Genomic DNA, 22,014 nt, shown 5'->3' on the forward strand with positions numbered 1-22,014 from the left:
CCTTTGTGTGTATGCACCTTTAGCTTCAGTTGTGTGCTGTTGTCAAAGTGCAAAGAGTATACTGAAAATGTTTCTCCTAATGAGAAAATATAAAAAGAGTGTTTTTAAAACAAATTGCTTAGGACATGTTTGAAAAAAATAGGATTTTAATAACCTACCGGTAAATCCTTTTCTCGTTGTCCATAAGGGATTTTGGAGAAATAGTACGATGGGGTATAGACGGGTCCAAAGGAGCCAGTGCACTTTAAAATTTCTTCAACTGGGTGTGCTGGCTCAACAGTTAACCATATCAGAGAAAACCTGCAGAAAAGTTAACGCACAGAGGCGGGTGCCCAGTACCCCTTATGGACTACAAGAAAAAGATTTACCGCAAGGTAATTCAAATCCTATTTTCTCTAGCATCCATAAGGGATATTGGGGAATTAGTATGATGGGGACGTCCCAAAGCTTCCAGAACGGGCGGGAATTAGTATGATGGGGACGTCCCAAAGCTTCCAGAACGGGCGGGAATGTGCAGAGATGTCTGCAGCACCGCCTGCCCAAACTGGGTATCCTCTTTGGCCAGGTAGTAGCTCGGCATAGTTGCAAGGCCGAGACTCCACGGGCAGCCGCCCACGAAGACCCCACTGATCTCGCAGAGTGGGCCTTCAGAGACTGTGGAACATGTAAAACTGCAGACACATAGGCCTGTTGGATAGTAAGCCTAAGCCAACGAGCAATGGACTGCTTAGAAGTAGGGCAACCCTTTTTTTGAGCACCATAGAGCACAAACAAGGTATTCGTCTTCTGATCCGAGCTGTTCTCTTGATATGTATCTTCAAGGCTTGCACAGCATACAACGCCTCCGGAGGAGTAGAAGTGCCAGAACCACAATAGGTTGATTTAAGTGGAATGCAGAGACGACCTTCGGCAAGAACTGCTGCATAGTCCTGAGCTCCGCTCTGTCCTCGTAAAAGACCAAGTAGGGACTTCTACACGATAAGGCCCCCAATTCTGAGACACGCCTAGCAGAAGCCAGGGCCAGTAACATCACAGTCTTCCACGTGAGGTACTTGTCTTCTATCGACATCAGAGGTTCAAACCAGGAGGACTGTAGAAATTCCAACACTACATTTATGTCCCAGGTTGCCGTGGGCGGCACAAAAGGAGGTTGTATGTGGAGTACCCCACTTGCAAGAAGGTCTGAACTTCTGGCAACACTGCCAATTTCTTCTGGAAGAAAATGTAGAGCTGAAATCTGTACCTTAATGGAACCCAAACATAAGCCCTTAACCACACCAGCCTGCAGGAAACGTAAAATACGTCCCAAGTGGAACTCTGCAGGTGGATACCAAGAGACATATTTCCTCCAGATATGATAGTGTTTTGAAGTCACAGGCTTCCTGGCCTAAACCATAGTAGCAATAACCTTTTTGGAAAGGCCTTTGTGAGCTAGGATGTTCCGCTCAACCTCCATGCCGTCAAACGAAGTCGCCGTAAGTCCGGGTAGACGAACGGCCCTTGTTGAAGATCTCTTTTCATTGGCAGAGGACAAGATTCTTCGACGGACCTGTCCAGAAGATTTGCGTACCACGCCCTCCAGGGGCAATCAGAATTGCCTGTACTCTTTGATTCCGGATTCGCTTGAGCACCCTTGGGATCAATGGAATCAGAGGAAACCGGTAGACCAGCCGGTAAGGCCAAGGCGACGTCAGTGCATCCAAGCCCTCGCCTGAGGACCCCTGGTTCGTGAGCAATACCAGTGAAGCTTCTTGTTGAGTCGAGAAGCCATCATGTCTACTTGTGGGCATCCCCACCGGTCGATGAGCTGCTGAATGAAGCCCCCACTGTCCCGGGTGGAGATTGCGATGACTCAGGAAGTCCGCTTCCCAGTTGTTCATTCCCGGAATGAATATTGCGGACTTTGCTCTTGCATTTCTTTCTGCCCAGAGAAGTATCCTTGACACCTCTCGCATGCAGGCACTGCTTTTTGACCCTCCTTCTCGATTTATGTAAGACACCGCTGTGGCGTTGTCCGACTGTACCTGGATAGCGTGATCCTTGAGTAGAGGAGAGGCCTGAAGCAGAATATTGTGGATCGCCTGAAGTTCCAGAATGTTGATTGGAAGTAGGGCTTCATGGGCTGACCACTTGCCCTGGAACTGAGCCCCTTGGGTGATAGCTCCCCATCCTCTCAGACTCGCATGAGCCGTGAGGAGGATTAAACCCTGAATCCAGAAACTTCGACCTTCCAGTAGGTTTGAGGACTGTAGCCACCACAGGAGGGAAATCTTGGCATGCAGTGACAGACGTATAATCCGGTGCATCTGAAGATGCGAGTCGGACCACTTGCTTAGAAGATCCAACTGAAATGTTCTGGCAAGGAACCTTCCGTACTTGATTGCCTCGTACGAGGCTACCATTTTCCTCAACAATCTTATACAAAGATGGATGGATATTTGAGTAGGCCGTAGAGCCATTCGGACCATCTCCTGGAGTGTTCTCGCTTTGTGCTCTGGGAGGAACACTTTGAGTCACGGTATCCAGTAACATTCCCAGGAACAGGAGCCGCTGAGTTGGCTCCAGGAGGGTCTTCTGTAAATTGAGGATCCACTCATGGTGTGACAGAAGCTGAACAGTGCTGTGTATATGGAGCAATAAAAGCTCCCTGGATCTCGCTTTTATCAAGTTGGAACATCATCTCCGCCATCACCTTCGTGAAAACCCTTGGAACTATGGACAGGCCGAAGGGTAGCGCCTGGAACTGGTAGTGATCGTTCAGCAGGGCAATCCGTAGGTAAGCCTGGTGAGGCGGACAAATCGGGATATGGAGATAGGCATCCTTTATATCCAACGAGGCCATGAACTCCTGTTCTTCCAGACCCACAATCACTGCTTTCAAGGATTCCATTTTGAACTTGAAAACCTTTAGGTAAGGGTTCAAGGATTTTAGATTCAGAATGGGTCTTACCGAACCGTCCGGTTTCAGTACCACGAACAGGTTTTAGTAGTAACCCTTTCCCTATTGTAGTAGCGGGACTGGAACAATGACTTGGGACTGAGCCAACTTTAGGATGGCCTGTTGCAGCGTAACTTGTGCATCTTCCAAAGCTGGTAAGCTTCGTTTGAAAAATCGTTGGGGAGGAGCGCTGTCAAACTCCAGCTTGTAGCCCTGAAAAATTAGGTCCTTTACCTACCCAGGTATCCTGGCAGGAGCTTTCCCAGATGCGGCTGAAGTGACACAGCAGAGCTCCCACCTCGAGATACCCTCAGGGTGGGTGGGCACTGCCATGCTGAGGCCTTAGTGGAAGCTGAACTGGTGCTCTGTTCCTGAGAGCCTGCAGTTGCTGGTTTTCTTGTCTTACCTCTGGTGCCTCTAGCCGCATTGGAGGCATCTCTGGCCCTAGATCTAAATCTGTTAGACCGAAAGGACTGGGCAGACGGCTCCGGGTGGGATCGTCTAGCCGGCGGGGCTCCAGAGGTGAGAAACATGGATTTCCCCGCAGTAACTTTAGAAATCCATGTACCCAATTCAACCCGAAGAGCCAATCCCCTGAAAAAGGAAGAGACTCTACACTGCGCTTGGACTCCTGCTATCCACTGACGCAACCACAAAGCTCTGCGTGCCGACACTGCCATAGCAGTAGTCCTAGCATTAACATTGCCTATCTCCTTGATAGAGTCACACAGGACTCGTACAGTGTCTTGAATGTGTTTTAGGAGTCAATGTAGTGACCAGGGACATATCCCCCGAGAGGCCCTCTTGAATCTGAGTAGCCCACGTATGAATGATATGAGTCATCCAGCAACCCACTATGACAAGTCTTTGTGATATAACAGTCGCTGTGTAGACAGACTTCAGTGTAGTCTCTATTTTCCTATTCCCAGGGTCCTTTATGTTAAAGGAGCCCGAAGCTGGCAGTACCGCCTTTTTAGCTAAGCGAGAGACTGATACGTCTATAGCCGGGGGTTCTTCCCAGAGCTTCCCGCCTTCAGGAGCAAATGGGAAAGTGTGCAAAAACCATTTCGTCACTTGGTATTTCTGAACTGGATTTTTCCAGGCTAACTTAAACAGGTCATCCAGCTCTGCAAAATCAGGGAAAGTGACACTGAGTTTGTTCCGTGTTAAGAAAAACGACTGCTATGGCTCGCATGCAGCCCAATGATCTTACTTTTCCACAGGATGGAATAGTACGATGACATCTAGACTCCCCCCACTCTACTTCTTTAATATACTCTTATATCAGATGAAAGTGACTATACTAAGCTCACTACAGGCATAGTTAAATGGAAAGACGTCTTTACGGGAGTGGATATACACACTATTATTAAGTGGTCTAATTTTCTTAATTAACAATTGGTATCTTCCTCTTATTCAGAGATGCATTAAAAATTTTTACATAGAGCTTATTACACCCCTCGGCTACGATTCCTTACGGGGGAAGCAGAAAATTCTCTTTGTTTCAAATGTAGGTCCCCGGATGCAGATATTATACATTGTTTATGGTCTTGCCCAGTTATACAATCATTCTGGGATCTAATACAAGTATACATTAAGATTAACTTGGGTATACCCTTCACATTGACAATGGCATAGGCCTTTTTGAATTATATAGAACCCCAAACTCCTGCACTAACCAAGGGTACAAGACTGCTTCTGGCTCGCATTACAGCAGCAGCGAAAAAAAACAATATTGTCTCAGTGGATACAAAAAGAACCTATTCCTGTGTCTCTTATGTTACCCCGGTTATTATGGACAGAATGTCCTTTAGATGTTTAATCTCGTTCTGCCAAGTTTTTTGCGATCTGGCTTCCTTTTCTAATCACATTGCCTGTTAGTATCAAAGAAAGTATTCTTAAGGTAGTAAGGTTAACTTGGTATAATGTAGCAACTCTTACCGACGGGTCGCCACCGTTCTGAGCTTCTTTAAATAAGACTCTCGCCATTAGATATCTACCACTCCACAACTAACTATAGTCATACATTTGTGCAGTTGATTTATATGGTTATACTGTATTTCATGATCACTAGGGAATATACTACTTTGTTTCTTAATATCCTACAATTAAACATATCACTATGATGTATGGACAGTGGATTCGACTGTTCGCCTTTAACGTTCTGTTTTAATTATGTTACATTTCTTCTTTTCAATAAACACAATTTAGAAAACAAAAACAGACTGCTGTGCTGCAACGTTCTCTAGAGGGAGTTTTAACACGTCCCGTATAGCAAGAATGAGGGGCTCAATGCCCTGTGTAGATGGGGAATCCCCAGCAACAAGATCCAATTGCTCCCCCTCCTCCTGTATCTCCTCATCAGAGTCTGAGAGTAAAGCAGGTAACCCACGTTTTTGTGGTCCTGAATGTTGAACATTTGCCCTTGCAGCTAGGTCTGCAACAGCCTGCTGCAGTTGTTGAGTTTTTGGAGTTTTAGCAGTGAGCTGGGATGACATATCTGACATCATGGATTTTATGGCACCTAGCCAGGAAGGCTCTTGACCCTCCCCCCCAGCCCCGTCACTGAGTTTTGAGTACTGGCTGCACTGTTCACATTATATGGAACCAGATGTAGTGGGAGAGAATCTGGTGTGACATACACTGCATAATTGGTGTTTTACTATACAGTAAACACATACACACAGACAAGTAATATAATAGCAAGCCTGCCCTTACTGTATGTGAGAAGGAGACAGAGAAGGGAACAGCGCACACAAGCGAAACAGCCCCAGTGAGACTACAAGCTGTTATATCACGGTGTAACACCAAAGGTTTTGTCCTTTAAAGGACACAGATTGTTTACAATTGCGGCTCTCCCCCTTTGCTACACCCCTGTACCAGATTTCCTGCGTATCCCGAGTGCCTGGAGGAGCTGTGTGTGTCTGCTGCTGCAGCTGTAGGCAGAGGAAGGTGTCAAAACGCTGCTGATCACGCTCTGAGGAAGCTCCGCCCCCTTAACGGGGCCGGAGCTTCATAGATATTTATACTGGCAAAGTCTCCATATAAGTGTAAAAACATCACAGAAGTGTGTTAGTTTCCACTACCGCTGCCAGTGTACATAGGGGGGCTATAGCAGGTCCCCCCGGGAGGGTCCCGTATGCCGCCCTGCATTTTGCCACACCAAGAAACCGAGGGACCCCCCCCCCCTAGTGGGGCCCCCGGTTTGTTCTCCCCACTTTTGTCACCTTCAGGCAATGTTAGGGGTGTGCGGCAATTGTGACCGCTAAGACGCAGTGCCCCGCTGTACAACCACCTCTCAGGACGGTGGTACTGCAGCAGGGAAGCGGCTCTGACGCCTAAAGAGACCTTTATCCGCCCCAGACTGTGCATCCTCTCCTGAGGGCACTTCTTTCTAAACTGCATGTGGGAGGGGGCATAGAGGTGAGGAACCAGCACACCCAGTTGAAGAAATTTAAAAAGTGCACTGGCTCCTTTGGACCTTGTCTATAACCCATCGTACTAATTCCCCAATATCCATTATGGATGCTAGAGAAATGTAATTAGGCAAGAGGTTGAGAAGGCAAGCACAGACATCACTTTACTAGGAACTAGTGAGAAATGTTGCTGGCACTATAATCAAAGCCAACTAGCTTACAGAAACAAGTTATGCGGATTCGGAAACATCTTACCACAGAACTGTTGGCATCAGGAAGGAACTGTCCAAATTCTGACAACAGATCTTCCTGGTTCTTAAAGAGTCGAGCAACTTGGGCATAGACCTCCTGCTCTGTCAAGGCTGGGGTGTAATTTCCCCCTGCTTCCTTAGCATTACGCTGTTCCTTCTAGGAAAACAGTAACGGAACATTAAACCAGATCATAGAGCTATAGCTAAAATGCGACTTTATCACTAAATAAATTACACAAATGTTCAGCAAAACAAATTGTAAAAGAAAACACGTGAAATATCTAGAACGTTTCACACACACAGACACACACACACACACACATATATATAGTATGTTACATGCAGCAGAAATTGCCATGTGAATGCTTTGTGTTATAGTACATTACAGGGGTCCTATTTGATTAGCATAGACCAGGTATTCTCAACTCCAGTCCTCAAGAACATCCAACAAGTCATATTTTCTGGAATTCTTTAGTTAATCTATTTTCCTGTGTCAGTAATTATATCACCTGTTTCCATAGATGGAAATCCATAAAAAAACATAAGAACTACTGGTATAGACTATCATCCTCTGACAAGATGAAAACTAGGCTCATAATAGTTTTATTGAAATAGAATGCAGTTAGAAGTTAACGGGTGGAATTAACTGGTCCTTCACCAATGACAATTCTTGGTTGCACCTTCATTTCTACAATAATAAATCAGGATACGCCTAAACCTGCTGCGTATTCCCACTTTTCCTTAATTAGTCATTTATAGGCTGAGCATATTTCTGCTGGTACCTTGATATATCGTCTATTAACTAAATATAGATTTCCCCCTTTAAGTTAGGCCACCCTGCTTTAATAAAAGGTTAATAACATAATACATCTACACTCTGCACACAACTACTTCACCATTAGCCTCCACACCTAACAACAGACAAAAGGGAGCACAAAAGGGAAGAGGTCTCAGACTGAATGGTCACCTGGACATTTGGGAGACAGAGACTCGATAAGCCGTATTTGTCTGGGTCACTGAATTTTGAAGCGTCATGGATCATACGCATCTTCTGTGACCAGTGTGTGCTTGAAGAGCGCTTTTTAGCTGTCTGCATAGTGAAAGAGATTGGTCACAGATTTATTTTGTGACAATGCTTTATACCCAACAGGTGAGCAGGACCAAAGGAATCGGTGCATTTTATTCCTACTCCACTAACATATACACCATAAAGTTGCACACACCACTGGTGGTCACAATCTGCGACATTAAACAAAATACATTTGTGCACGATTTTAAATAGGGTTCTTTTTGTAGACAAGATAATTACGCTCATAACCTTCAAAACTATGTACACGGACCACCACTCATGTGACAGGTGAGAATATTAAGCTGCTTTCCAACCACCTCTCTGTGCGATTAACAGTTCAGGGCACGCGATCTGACCTGGTAAGTGTGCAGGATCTCTAAAAAGGCCTTGTAAATGTCCGGCTGGCCTTGGAAACGATTCTTTATTTTATTCACATAATTGATGGCATGATTGAACTCAACAGGCTGGTTATTTTGCATGGTAGGAGTTGCAGCCGCTGCTGTAGGGGTGGCATGTGCTAGCGGTCCTGGTGTGTGTGGCTGTGCTGGTGGAGAGCGGGGAGACGGGTACTGAATTGGTGTGCTCTGTTGGTTTGTTGGCGTATGTGCCTGTGAAGGAACCGGCTGGAAAAAACACCAAAGAAAGAGACAAAGTGTAAAACACTATATAGATCAAATACAGCACATGAATAACGTAATAAGCAAAGACAAAAAAACAAACAAACCACTGAGCATTATATTACAACAATATTAACTTGTAGACACCCATAAAATATCTAGAAAAGTATTATAGTATATTTAGAATGTACAAAACAAAAAATAGTTTAGAATGGATTCTGCAGACTTGTATAGTTATAGAGAAATGCAGAGTGTAACCATAAAGTGTTACTACTGGTCTAAGAGTGGTAGATTGTAATCTTACGAGCAGGGCCTTCCTACCTCTGACTGTTTGTTATTAACCAGTTTTGTCTTATCATTGTGTCCGGTTGTAAAGCACAACGGAATTTGCTGCACTATATAAGAAACGGTTAATAAATAAACACTGGCAGAAATTAAACAACATTGATCAAAGGGTCACCTCAGCATCTTGCGCAGACTAACAGTTCTAGGATTTCCCCTTAAATGAGCTACTATATTGAGGGACTATTATATCTACATAGTCTAACATAAAATTACTATTTAGATAATCATTTGACAACTAGGTCTTACCTTATTGATCTTTGCTGGGGCAGGAGGAGGGGTTGGGTGGGCAGGAGGAGGAGCTGCCTGGGTGGACGGTTGTGAAGGTGGAGGAACCAGTGGGACAGGGGGCTGAAGACCATGGGTTGTGATCTGATGGACCTGTCCAGGTGTTGTGACATTTACTAGGTCATTTGTTTGCACCTCGATTTTATATCCAGGGGGTAAAAAGGTATTAAAACCCATGATTAGATCCGGATGCCCTTTGAAAAGCTGGGAAACCCGACTGATGACTCCTGGAGTGTCAATACTATGGATACAAAAAAATAAAATTAATTTTTTTTAAAAAGTGACATAACATATATACTTGTATTTTCAGATCTCACAAAAGTATGGTTCATGACAGATTTTATGGTTAAATAAAAAAAATCCCTGAGACCATACTTCTGATGTGTTACCAACTAATGAAAGTTCAATTTTAATTATTGCACCAACAAGGTTTCCACTGAGAAGTGTGCAGAGAGAAAAACACAGTAACACTACTCAATAGTCATGGGCATGGTTATCATGCTAACATTGCTCTGAATTACAAATGACCAAATATGCCGAAAACAGATGGCTTGGGCGCAGAGAGAGAGAGAGCGAGAGAGTGTGAGTGTGTGTGTTTTTTGCTAAATAACCTCACGGTAAACAACCGCTGAGAATCTATAGCAGCAAGCAGTTGCTTACATCATAACCCAATGTGCTTCCCACAAGGCGGAAGAAATAAGAGCACCTGCATTAACTATGCTAAAGATCAGAGTCACCAGGGAGAAGTTGTGGGTCTTTGACCAGTTACCTTTGAGATTTGAACTCCTTCATAATGTCAAGGAAATCATTGTACACCTGGGGTTGGCTGCCAAATTGCAGCTTCACCTGATCCAGGTAAGAAAGTGCATCCTCCACCTGAAAGCAACAAAAAGACATACTCAGAATTGTGAAAATGACAACACAAAACTGGAACATTTTTTAATTCAACATAAAAAATTGGTTTAAAACCCTTGCAAGTGCGTCATTTATTTTCACCTTTAATCTCTGGAATTGTTGGCCCTGGGCAGGTGCAGCAGGTGAAGTTGAATGTGCATGACTTTGCACGCTAGGAGCTCCGTGGCCTGGCACAGGGGTGCTGTGATGGTGAGCCCCATGTACTGCAGCAAGTGCCGCTGGTCCGTGACTGCCAGAGCTTTGAGGCACGGCCGACACCTAACAGGAGAGAAAGCAGCCATTACATAACTACTGAAGGGAAATAGCGGTAACATATGCCGTCTACAAACTTGAATAATATGTTTTACATATTTCCTTTGCAAATTCATCCATGAATGATTCCAGCACATACCAATATGTTTCGCTCTTATGAATGGGTATGTTATATATTTAGAGAGAAGCAGTCAGTTACCTGTCTATAGAATGTTTTAGGATTTAAATTGAATAGTATAGAATTAAACAGCCCACATCCTTATCAAGATGATGAGTCCATTTGATAATGCTCCTGTTGCCTGCACAGTAAACGCAGAATATGTGATAATCCCAATATTCAAGACAATACAGCCCATTTATGCAGAAGAAAAAGGTAATGGGGGGCACCAATTCCTTGTGTATTTATAGGCTCAAAAATATTTTACTAACCCAAAAGAAAGAAAAACCTCAACTGTGCGAAGACAAGAGGCGATTTCATCACTTTTAGGCTTCCACCATCCGGCACACTAAAAAGAGTGCCCTACTCCAAGGCACTAACAGAAAAAAAACTAAATCTGAGGTCCGACTGAGGTGGGACGGGTTGGGAGAGAATAGTTACTGTAGTTAACCTATTAGTGCCTGCTTGTATTAACCACTCTAACCACCAATAGTGCAGTGCCCCAGATTGGATGAATGAGGATGTAGCACATTTCCAACATTGGCATTCAGAGAGCTCAATCTCTCCCGAGGTGAATGGTAGATGATTGGAAAAACAACTAGCTGGGTGTTTAATAGTTGATAAACTTCACCAATCATTTCAAGCTTATAATCATGAGATAGCTTTGTGTACCTGAATAATCACAATCATTGAAAGCGTCCATGTGGGTCAATGTCCTAATCACTGAGTTTACTAGACAGGTTCTTACAAAGTTTTATGGACTTCTGCGCATAAAATATAACAAATGGTACAATTTACCTGATATCCAGGGGTTACAGAGTACTGGATGCCCGCTGCGGGCTGCATGGCATCAGACTGTGGTTCATATGCAGGAGGTGCTGGGGCTAGAACACGGTGTTGATGGGTGAATGTTTCAGTGATTCTGCGAGGCTGGGGATAGGTTGCTACCTCTGGTTCATCCAGTCGGCGCTTCATCCTGAGAACATAGTCAGGCGCCAGTGATGTACCTATGGGTAAGTATGAGAGTTTAAGAACTAGAAAGTTTAGGTTTAATGAAGAGCACTGAAACATTTTACCGTTACAGCAGTATATTTTCATATACAGAAAGCTCCAATCACAATGCATTTACACGTTTCAGAGTACACGATATGTGTGTGTACAGGTATGCACAGTTCGCCATTATCTGGTGTATTTAAAAAGGAAAATGTGTTACTTGTTAGGGTGGGGGGGGCGGGATGCAATTAGGGGTAATTTTCTCGCCCTCACAAGTAAGTGTGGTTACAGATGTAGTCACGCTCATCTTTGCTGCGATGTAGCATGCTGCAACATGGCTTGCTGCATGACATGTCAAGCTGCAACTATTTGCAGCCGGCGTTCGCTCCAAAAGTTTCTAAAGGTTTATGCAGCATTCCACTACTAGTTTTTAAAATGAAAAGAATTTTCAGGGATTTTCAATGCAATTTTATAAATAAAATTGAACAACTGATGTTGGGTCACTACAATTTAAGAACAAGAACTACCCCTTTTAGACCACCAGCTTGTAACCAGGGTTATTGCACATGAGCGCACATAACCCGGGTTGCTATGTGGTCTGAAAGGTGCCCAGGGGAAATATTCTGGGAACACGGTTTCAACCCTGGTCGCTGTGCGGTGTGAACTGGCCGATGCAACCCGTTTCCTGTTCACACTGTATGGACAGGCGGCGCTTGGAGATCTGATCTCCAAGCACCACCCCCGCACATGTCTCCACTGACTGCACCAACTTAACAATATGCCGGGCTGCTGACAGCGCTGTGAAAGGGTCTCAGGCAGATCGCACCCAGGAAGCACCAGTGTATGGCTCCCGGGTACGACACGCCTGTTGCGGTCTGCAAGGGGTATTACAAAATAAGGACATGTGGTTCGAATTAATTTCTTAAAGTTGTATTATTTACAATATGGCTGCATGCCACAATACAGAATCGGCAAATTAATTGCATTAACCAACGTTAATAATCCCCAGAGCACAGCACCAATCACAAGTTGCAAAATATGCACTGGGGGGAGGGGGGTTGGTGGCAATTCAGACCTGATCGCTAGGGAGCATTTTTTGCATCCCTGCGATCAGGTAGTCGCCGCCTACAGGGGGAGGGCGTTAGCTGTGTGCAGGTGTGCGATCCCGAAAACGCACAGCAACGATCAGGTCTGAATCAAAACTATTAAACGGGTTAACCCATGGGTGTAGATTATGGGGAGGGGTCACCATAGGAAAATATTTTGATAGTTGTAATGCAGCTCTAAAACTATAAAAAGCAACATTGGAGCAAGTGAGTGTTTTGCTGAAGAGTATAAAGGATAGCATTTACAGAAAACGTTAATAATTCTACTGCTTTTACACGTGGTATTTTCAGAACTTGAAACACGGCACAAATTGTATAAGACTCCCCTAAGGGCCAACCCTGCAATGACACGCCACCTCAGCAATGCTAAAGCTGGGTGCACACTAGACTATATTTTAAATGATTTGCCCAATTCCAATGCTCTCAGGGTCAGCAGTGAGGTCTTCTGGTCGGCCCTACAAGAAAACATCGCTAACGAAACCCATACTACAGCATGGCCGCCACCATCAGCAAGTGTGTATGCACTTGCTGATGCTGGGTCCCCATCGCTCATGATGTTGGGCTGGGTACGCTTCTACAATGTACCCAGGTTAAGGTGGAATTTGCCATCCAGGACCCCTCCCCCATTTACTTTAGCATATGTCCTATCAGCTTCAAAAAATAAGAATTTACTTACCGATAATTCTATTTCTCATAGTCCGTAGTGGATGCTGGGAACTCCGTAAGGACCATGGGGAATAGCGGCTCCGCAGGAGACTGGGCACAAAAGTAAAAGCTTTAGGACTACCTGGTGTGCACTGGCTCCTCCCCCTATGACCCTCCTCCAAGCCTCAGTTAGGATACTGTGCCCGGACGAGCGTACACAATAAGGAAGGATTTTGAATCCCGGTTAAGACTCATACCAGCCACACCAATCACACCGTACAACCTGTGATCTGAACCCAGTTAACAGCATGATAACAGAGGAGCCTCTGAAAAGATGGCTCACAACAATAATAACCCGATTTTTGTAACAATAACTATGTACAAGTATTGCAGACAATCCGCACTTGGGATGGGCGCCCAGCATCCACTACGGACTATGAGAAATAGAATTATCGGTAAGCAAATTCTTATTTTCTCTGACGTCCTAGTGGATGCTGGGAACTCCGTAAGGACCATGGGGATTATACCAAAGCTCCCAAACGGGCGGGAGAGTGCGGATGACTCTGCAGCACCGAAAGAGAGAACTCAAGGTCCTCCTCAGCCAGGGTATCAAATTTGTAGAATTTAGCAAACGTGTTTGCCCCTGACCAAGTAGCTGCTCGGCAAAGTTGTAAAGCCGAGACCCCTCGGGCAGCCGCCCAAGATGAGCCCACCTTCCTTGTGGAATGGGCTTTTACAGATTTTGGCTGTGGCAGGCCTGCCACAGAATGTGCAAGCTGAATTGTACTACAAATCCAACGAGCAATAGTTTGCTTAGAAGCAGGAGCACCCAGCTTGTTGGGTGCATACAGGATAAACAGCGAGTCAGATTTCCTGACTCCAGCCGTCCTGGAAACATATATTTTCAGGGCCCTGACTACGTCCAGCAACTTGGAGTCCTCCAAGTCCCTAGTAGCCGCAGGTACCACAATAGGCTGGTTCAAGTGAAACGCTGAAACCACCTTAGGGAGAAATTGAGGACGAGTCCTCAATTCTGCCCTGTCCGTATGAAAAATTAGGTAAGGGCTTTTTATAGGATAAAGCCGCCAATTCTGAGACACGCCTGGCTGAAGCCAGGGCTAACAGCATTACCACTTTCCAAGTGAGATATTTTAAGTCTACAGTGGAGAGTGGTTCAAACCAATGTGATTTTAGGAACCCCAAAACTACATTGAGATCCCAAGGTGCCACTGGAGGCACAAAAGGAGGCTGTATATGCAGTACCCCCTTGACAAACGTCTGAACTTCAGGAACTGAAGCCAGTTCTTTCTGGAAGAAAATCGACAGGGCCGAAATTTGAACCTTAATGGACCCTAATTTTAGGCCCATAGACAGTCCTGTTTGCAGGAAATGCAGGAAACGACCCAGTTGAAATTCCTCTGTAGGGGCCTTCCTGGCCTCGCACCACGCAACATATTTACGCCAAATACGGTGATAATGCTGTACGGTTACATCCTTCCTGGCTTTGATCAGGGTAGGGATGACTTCATCCAGAATGCCTTTTTCCTTTAGGATCCGGCGTTCAACCGCCATGCCGTCAAACGCAGCCGCGGTAAGTCTTGGAACTGACAGGGTCCCTGCTGGAGCAGGTCCTTTCTTAGAGGTAGAGGCCACGGGTCCTCTGTGAGCATCTCTTGAAGTTCCGGGTACCAAGTCCTTCTTGGCCAATCCGGAGCCACGAGTATAGTCCTTACTCCTCTCCTTCTTATGATTCTCAGTACCTTGGGTATGAGAGGCAGAGGAGGGAACACATACACTGACTGGTACACCCACGGTGTTACCAGAGCGTCCACAGCTATTGCCTGAGGGTCCCTTGACCTGGCGCAATACCTGTCTAGTTTTTTGTTGAGGCGGGACGCCATCATGTCCACCTTTGGTTTTTCCCAACGGTTCACAATCATGTGGAAGACTTCTGGGTGAAGTCCCCACTCCCCCGGGTGGAGGTCGTGTCTGCTGAGGAAGTCTGCTTCCCAGTTGTCCACTCCCGGAATGAACACTGCTGACAGTGCTATCACATGATTTTCCGCCCAGCGGAGAATCCTTGCAACTTCTGTCATTGCCCTCCTGCTTCTCGTGCCGCCCTGTCTGTTTACGTGGGCGACTGCCGTGATGTTGTCTGACTGGATCAGCACCGGCTGACCTTGAAGCAGAGGTCTTGCTAGGCTTAGAGCATTGTAGATGGCCCTTAGCTCCATGATATTTATGTGAAGTAATGTCTCCAGGCTTGACCAAAAGCCCTGGAAATTTCTTCCCTGTGTGACTGCTCCCCAGCCTCTCAGGCTGGCATCCGTGGTCACCAGGACCCAGTCCTGAATGCCGAATCTGCGGCCCTCTAGAAGATGAGCACTCTGCAACCACCACAGGAGAGACACCCTTGTCCTTGGTGACAAGATTATCCGCTGATGCATCTGAAGATGCGACCCGGACCATTTGTCTAGCAGATCCCACTGGAAAGTTCTTGCGTGGAATCTGCCGAATGGGATTGCTTCGTAAGAAGCCACCATCTTTCCCAGGACCCTTGTGCATTGATGCACTGAGACTTGGCCTGGTTTTAGGAGATTTCTGACTAGTTCGGATAACTCCCTGGCTTTCTCCTCCGGGAGAAACACCTTTTTCTGGACTGTGTCCAGGATCATCCCTAGGAATAGAAGTCGTGTCGTCGGGATCAGCTGCGATTTTGGAATATTGAGAATCCAACCGTGCTGGCGCAGCACTATCTGAGATAGTGCTACCCCGACTTCCAACTGTTCCCTGGATCTTGCCCTTATCAGGAGATCGTCCAAGTAAGGGATAACTAAAACTCCCTTCCTTCGAAGGAGTATCATCATTTCGGCCATTACCTTGGTAAAGACCCGGGGTGCCGTGGACAATCCAAACGGCAGCGTCTGAAACTGATAGTGACAGTTCTGTACCACAAACCTGAGGTACCCTTGGTGAGAAGGGTAAATTGGGACATGTAGGTAAGCATCTTTGATGTCCAGAGACACCATATAGTCCCCTTCTTCCAGGTTTGCAATCACTGCTCTGAGTGACTCCATCTTGAATTTGAACCTTTGTAAGTGTTCAAGGATTTTAGGTTTAAAATTGGTCTCACCGAGCCGTCCGGCTTCGGTACCACAAATAGTGTGGAATAGTACCCCTTTCCCTGTTGTAGGAGGGGTACCTTGATTATCACCTGCTGGGAATACAGCTTGTGAATGGCTTCCAATACTGCCTCCCTGTCTGAGGGAGACGTCGGTAAAGCAGACTTTAGAAAACGGCGAGGGGGAGACGTCTCGAATTCCAATTTGTACCCCTGAGATACCACTTGAAGGATCCAGGGGTCCACTTGCGAGTGGGCCCACTGCGCACTGAACTTCTTGAGACGGGCCCCCACCGTGCCTGAGTCCGCTTGTAAAGCCCCAGCGTCATGCTGAGGACTTTGCGGAGGCGGGAGAGGGCTTTTGTTCCTGGGAACTGGCTGTTTGTTGCAGCCTTTTCCCTCTCCCTCTGCCACGGGGCAGAAATGAGGCGCCTTTTGCCCGCTTGCCCTTATGGGGCCGAAAGGACTGCGCCTGATAATACGGCGTCTTCTTAGGTTGAGAAGCTACCTGGGGTAAAAATGTGGATTTTCCAGCAGTTGCCGTGGCTACCAGGTCTGATAGACCTACCCCAAATAACTCCTCCCCCTTATAAGGCAATACTTCCATGTGCCTTTTAGAATCCGCATCGCCTGACCACTGCCGCGTCCATAAACCTCTTCTTGCAGAAATGGACAGCGCGCTAACTCTTGATGCCAGTCGGCAAATATCCCTCTGTGCATCACGCATATATAGAAATGCATCCTTCAAATGCTCTGTAGTCAGTAATATACTGTCCCTATCTAGGGTATCAATATTTTCAGTCAGGGAATCCGACCACGCCAGGCCCGCACTGCACATCCAGGCTGAGGCGATTGCTGGTCGCAGTACAACACCCGTGTGAGAGTATATACATTTTAGGATATTCTCCAGCTTTCTATCGGCAGGTTCCTTTAGGGCGGCCGTATCAGGAGAGGGTAGTGCTACCTGTTTAGACAAGCGTGTGAGCGCTTTATCCACCCTAGGGGGTGTTTCCCAACGTGCCCTATCCTCTGGCGGGAAAGGGTACGATGCCAATAACCTTTTAGGAATTATCAGTTTTTTATCGGGGGAAACCCACGCCTCATCACACACTTCATTTAATTCCTCGGATACAGGAAAAACTACAGGCAGTTTTTTCTCACCAAACATAATACCCTTTTTAGTGGTACTTGTATTATCAGAGATATGCAATACATTTTTCATTGCTTCAATCATGTAACGTGTGGCCCTAGTGGAAGACACGTATGTCTCCTCATCATCGACACTGGAGTCAGTATCTGTGTCTGTGTCTGCGTCTGCCATTTGAGGTAACGGGCGTTTTAAAGCCCCTGATGGCGTTTGAGACCCCTGGACAGGCACAAGCTGAGTAGCCGGCTGTCTCATGTCGTCAACTGTCTGTCGTAAAGAGCTGACACTATCACGCAATTCCTTCCATAAGCTCATCCACTCAGGTGTCGACTCCCTAGGGGGTGACAACTGTATAATAGGCAATTGCTCCGCCTCCATCTCATTTTCCTCCTCAAACATGTCGACACAATCGTACAGACACACCGCACACACACAGGGAATGCTCTGATAGAGGACAGGACCCCACTAGCCCGTTGGGGAGACAGAGGGAGAGTATGCCAGCACACACCAGAGCGCTATATATAGACAGGAATACCACTATAAAATGTGCTTTTCCCTTTATAGCTGCTGTTAGTATCAAAACTGCGCCAAATTAGTGCCCCCCTCTCTTTTTTACCCTTTTCTGTAGTGCAGGACTGCAGGGGAGAGTCAGGGAGACGTCCTTCCAGCGGAGCTGTGATGGAAAATGGCGCCCGTGTGCTGAGGAGATAGGCTCCGCCCCCTTCTCGGCGGCCTTTTCTCCCGCTTATTTAGGTGAGTTCTGGCAGGGGTTAAAATACATCTATATAGCCCTGGGGGTTATATGTGTTGTATTCATGCCAGCCAAGGTGTTTTACATTGCTGCTCAGGGCGCCCCCCCCTAGCGCCATGCACCCTCAGTGACCGGAGTGTGAAGTGTGCCTGAGTAACAATGGCGCACAGCTGCAGTGCTGTGCGCTACCTTGTTGAAGACTGATGTCTTCTGCCGCCGATTTTTCCGGACCTCTTCTTGCTTCTGGCTCTGTAAGGGGGCCGGCGGCGCGGCTCTGGGACCGAGCTCCGAGGCTGGGCCTGTGTTCGGTCCCTCTGGAGCTAATGGTGTCCAGTAGCCTAAGAAGCCCAATCCACTCTGCACTTCAGGTGAGTTCGCTTCTTCTCCCCTTAGTCCCTCGATGCAGTGAGCCTGTTGCCAGCAGGTCTCACGTCTCACTGAAAATAAAAAACCTAAACTTAAACTTTCACTAAGAAGCTCAGGAGAGCCCCTAGTGTGCACCCTTCTCGGCCGGGCACAAAAATCTAACTGAGGCTTGGAGGAGGGTCATAGGGGGAGGAGCCAGTGCACACCAGGTAGTCCTAAAGCTTTTACTTTTGTGCCCAGTCTCCTGCGGAGCCGCTATTCCCCATGGTCCTTACGGAGTTCCCAGCATCCACTAGGACGTCAGAGAAACATTATTATTCCCAAACTCCAAGCATGGATATCTTTAACACCTGCACTGTAATGGCAGAGTATTGGAGACTGCTCTAAGGCATGGTGGCCTTCTGCAGAGCTGAACAGGAGGATTAAACGTGGCAGTATATTGGATTTAGTTGGTGTTCTAGTTGAAAGACTGAAAAATGGCACATAAATAGCAGGATCCTGAAACTACAGTGTGTGAATTGTGTGTTAAATACAGGTATTTAACAGTTTCTTATATAGCACAGCAAATTCCAAATAAAATGTAAGAAAATTAGGAGAGGAATTGGCATCAGCAGAGATTGAGGGATGATGCCAAAAAGTCAACAGCAAAAATACACGTGTACAAAACATAAGATTATATTTTAGGGAAACAAATCTACCCATCGCCTTCAACTCTATCAGTACTAATAACACTTTTTCCGGGGCGTCTGAACGGAGCAACAATTAAATTCTGTTTTAAGACCCCTAGTGGTAACCGCGGGTTAAAACAATTGAATCGGCCCCATTGTGTCGGCTCTACAGCACAGCCTATGTAGATATATCTTGCAGCAATATCAGCATGTCTAGCTGTGTGGAGTGGCGACCCGCTAACCGCCAGTACACTGGGCGTGAAGACTGATATCACAGCTGGGCAAACAAATTTAAATGACCACCCAGTTGTGAAATCTACAATGACATATCAAGCGGCCGGATGGTAAGTGTTTATGCTTAAGTAATTGGCCGCTCTGTCGGCTTTATGGGCATTCAGTGGATATGTCTGTAGTGTGTACCAAGCCACAGACTTGAGTTAGCAACAAATGTACCTAGGTTGATCAGCTAAGAACACACAGCAAACTAGAATACCGCTTTTATACTAAAATGATGGGGCGCATCCGCAAACTATACATGGGTGCTTACCGGGCGCAACCCGTCAAGAGACTCCTTTCAGACAGCGGCCTGACCTGGCATATTGCCGGGTTGGTGATGTCACCATTAACATGTGCGGTGAACGGATTCCGGGTTGAAACCCATTTACACTGCAACGCTAGCCGTATGGATTCCTGGGTAACTGGACCTGAGTTATCCCTTTTACACCAAGCGACTCCCGGGTTATTAGTGTCTGTAGATTGGAGTGAGGAAATAGACAGTGGGACTGATGTAATGTGGCCAATACATTAGGCACAAATCAGAGCAAATTCCAGTAATACAGGTTAAGTCTCCCATATCCAAAATGCTTGGGACCAGAAATATTATGGATTTTGCATTGTTCTGTATGAGGCAATTCCATGAAAATATGGACATAAAGCCTAAAACTTAAGAGTTAACAGAGGTACAAGTGCTCTATTTTGCCAGTAGAGGAAAATAATTTTGATTTGTAATCTAGTACTTCATATTAGGGCTCTTTGAACGATCAGTGTGCACTGAATGAAAACAATACTATGGACAGTCTTTCATTTATTTGCATATAAAGCAATGACAATATAGGCGTGTTTAAATTATCACATAATATCTCAATATTTGGATTAATATAATGGAAATAAGGCAATTTAACAGCCAAAAATAATCATCTCTCCATTATACGGTTGATTTAAAAAACATACAACAGTAAAGGTGATTCTGTTACTAAACAAAAAAAAAAAAAAAAAAAGAGAGAGAAGAGGATTTATTCACATTGAGACAACCTTAAAATAGGGATTTTTGGGGGCATGGCCTGGAGCCTGATCGAGGTGGCAGCACGGACAGGGAGCTCCTCTGCTGCCGCCACATTATCACCCCCATACCTCCCCCCCCTCCTAATACCGTCCCCCCACTACTGTGTACCCCCCGCTCAAGGGTGGACTGCGGCCGCAGAGCCGGTATACTGGCTCCTGCGGATTGCGGCCTGTCCGATACCCAGAAGCCGGGGCCTCGATTTCCGCCCGGCGGCGCCGGACGTCTGCAGCAGCCCTCCGTGCAGCCTCTGCTGGGGGGTTTGCGCCCGGCGCCCTGTACCCGGACCCTCACTTCAGGACCCGCTGAGTGTCTTCGCGCCCGGGGGAGCCTGGTGATCTGGCCGGACGCGGCCGCACAGACCCCGGACTCCCGGCGGCCATCTTCCCCCTGTATCAGAGGGCGCTCCGGGATCCGCACAGCCTGGCCGCTGTTTCTGCCCCTTCGAATGGAGACAGACGTCCCTCTCCAGCAGTCCTCCAGACACTGCTCACCGGAGGCCTTGGCTGTGGCGCCGAAAGGTACGTGGGCCCGTCCTCCCTGTGCCCGCGGTCTGGCCCGGCTCCGTGTGCCCTCATTGCAGTACCAGCCCGCCAGGTGACCCGGCCGGACCCCCCATCTCCCGTGTGGCTTCTCTCTGGTGAGCTCAGCACCCCCTGCCCCCCTGATTGCCTGCACTCCCATACTACACCCGCACCCCGGGTTGCTGAGCCCCCTGCTGCACCCCTCTGGCGCCCGCAGCCTAGCCTCTGGGGTCTGAGAGCTCTCATTGCTTGGGCGCAGCCCCGCAAGGCACTACGCCCTCCTGCTCCTCCCGCTCCCTGTGGGCCCCCCAATATAACCGGGCCCACCCCTGCTGTCTGGTCCTGGTGTGACCCCGGCCACTGGCTGGTCCGTGTCCGGGCCCCATCTACACCAGAGAGCTTTTGCCCCATACTGCTCTTGATTGCCTGGCTTTTCCCCGGGATCGTGGGGACCCTCGCCTCTGCCGGAGCCCCCTGGCCCTGGGCCACCTGCCTCGCTCGGCGAGCCACGACATGATGTCTCACTAGAGCTCTCTATTCAACCCCCCCGGTCCTGAGCTCTGCTGCCGGAGCGCCTTCTCTACTTCACACCCTGCTCATCACCCTCTTTCTTATATATTCACGATGCCCAGGGGCAGCAAAAAGTCACAGGGCTCCGACCTCACACCATTCCTCACTAAACGGAACACCCCGGCCTTGAACAGGCCGATGCTCCTGACCCTCCCCAGGGCTCCTCGGACTCTGAGGCCGAAGCCGATGACCTTACACCCCTCACCAGAAGAGACTTCCTCTCCCTCCTTAAGGAGGTCCGGGATGTTAAAACCTCCGTACAGGCTCTTCATTCCCTGAAATCCGACATTGCCGACATCGGCTCCAGGACGGACCAACTTGAACGCCGAGTGGAAGAGGTGGTGACGTTCCAACAAACGGTCGAGACAGATTTCCACCAACTCCGCCAAGATGTCGCCCAATTGAGGAAGGAGCATGAGGACCAAGACAATAGGGCAAGGAGAAACAACCTGAGGATTCGGGGAATTCCTGAAGAGGTCGAGGCGGCTCACCTGGACCTCTACCTTAAGCGTCTTTTTGCCCTTCTGTCACCTGACACC

At 47.2% G+C, this 22,014-nt stretch overlaps 1 protein-coding gene across 5 annotated transcripts in view; it reads right to left on the bottom strand.

Annotated features, from left to right (window-relative positions):
- SIN3A (SIN3 transcription regulator family member A) overlaps positions 1–22,014 on the bottom strand; it is a 268,533-nt gene that overhangs the window by 189,516 nt on the left and 57,003 nt on the right. For 4 of the 5 annotated variants that reach the window (XM_063926402.1, XM_063926403.1, XM_063926401.1 and 1 more), the window contains exons 2-8: positions 11,044–11,252; positions 9,918–10,094; positions 9,691–9,797; positions 8,883–9,162; positions 8,031–8,297; positions 7,573–7,695; positions 6,610–6,762 (exon numbers count right to left, since the gene is read on the bottom strand). In XM_063926402.1, coding sequence (XP_063782472.1) covers positions 6,610–6,762; positions 7,573–7,695; positions 8,031–8,297; positions 8,883–9,162; positions 9,691–9,797; positions 9,918–10,094; positions 11,044–11,220 — 1,284 coding nt within the window. In that variant the 5' untranslated portion in view covers positions 11,221–11,252. The remainder of the gene's footprint in view (positions 1–6,609; positions 6,763–7,572; positions 7,696–8,030; positions 8,298–8,882; positions 9,163–9,690; positions 9,798–9,917; positions 10,095–11,043; positions 11,253–22,014) is intronic. The other variant, XM_063926404.1, reaches the window with a different exon arrangement.

Source organism: Pseudophryne corroboree, chromosome 6 (assembly GCF_028390025.1).
Source record: "Pseudophryne corroboree isolate aPseCor3 chromosome 6, aPseCor3.hap2, whole genome shotgun sequence".
NCBI classification, from domain to species: domain Eukaryota; kingdom Metazoa; phylum Chordata; class Amphibia; order Anura; family Myobatrachidae; genus Pseudophryne; species Pseudophryne corroboree.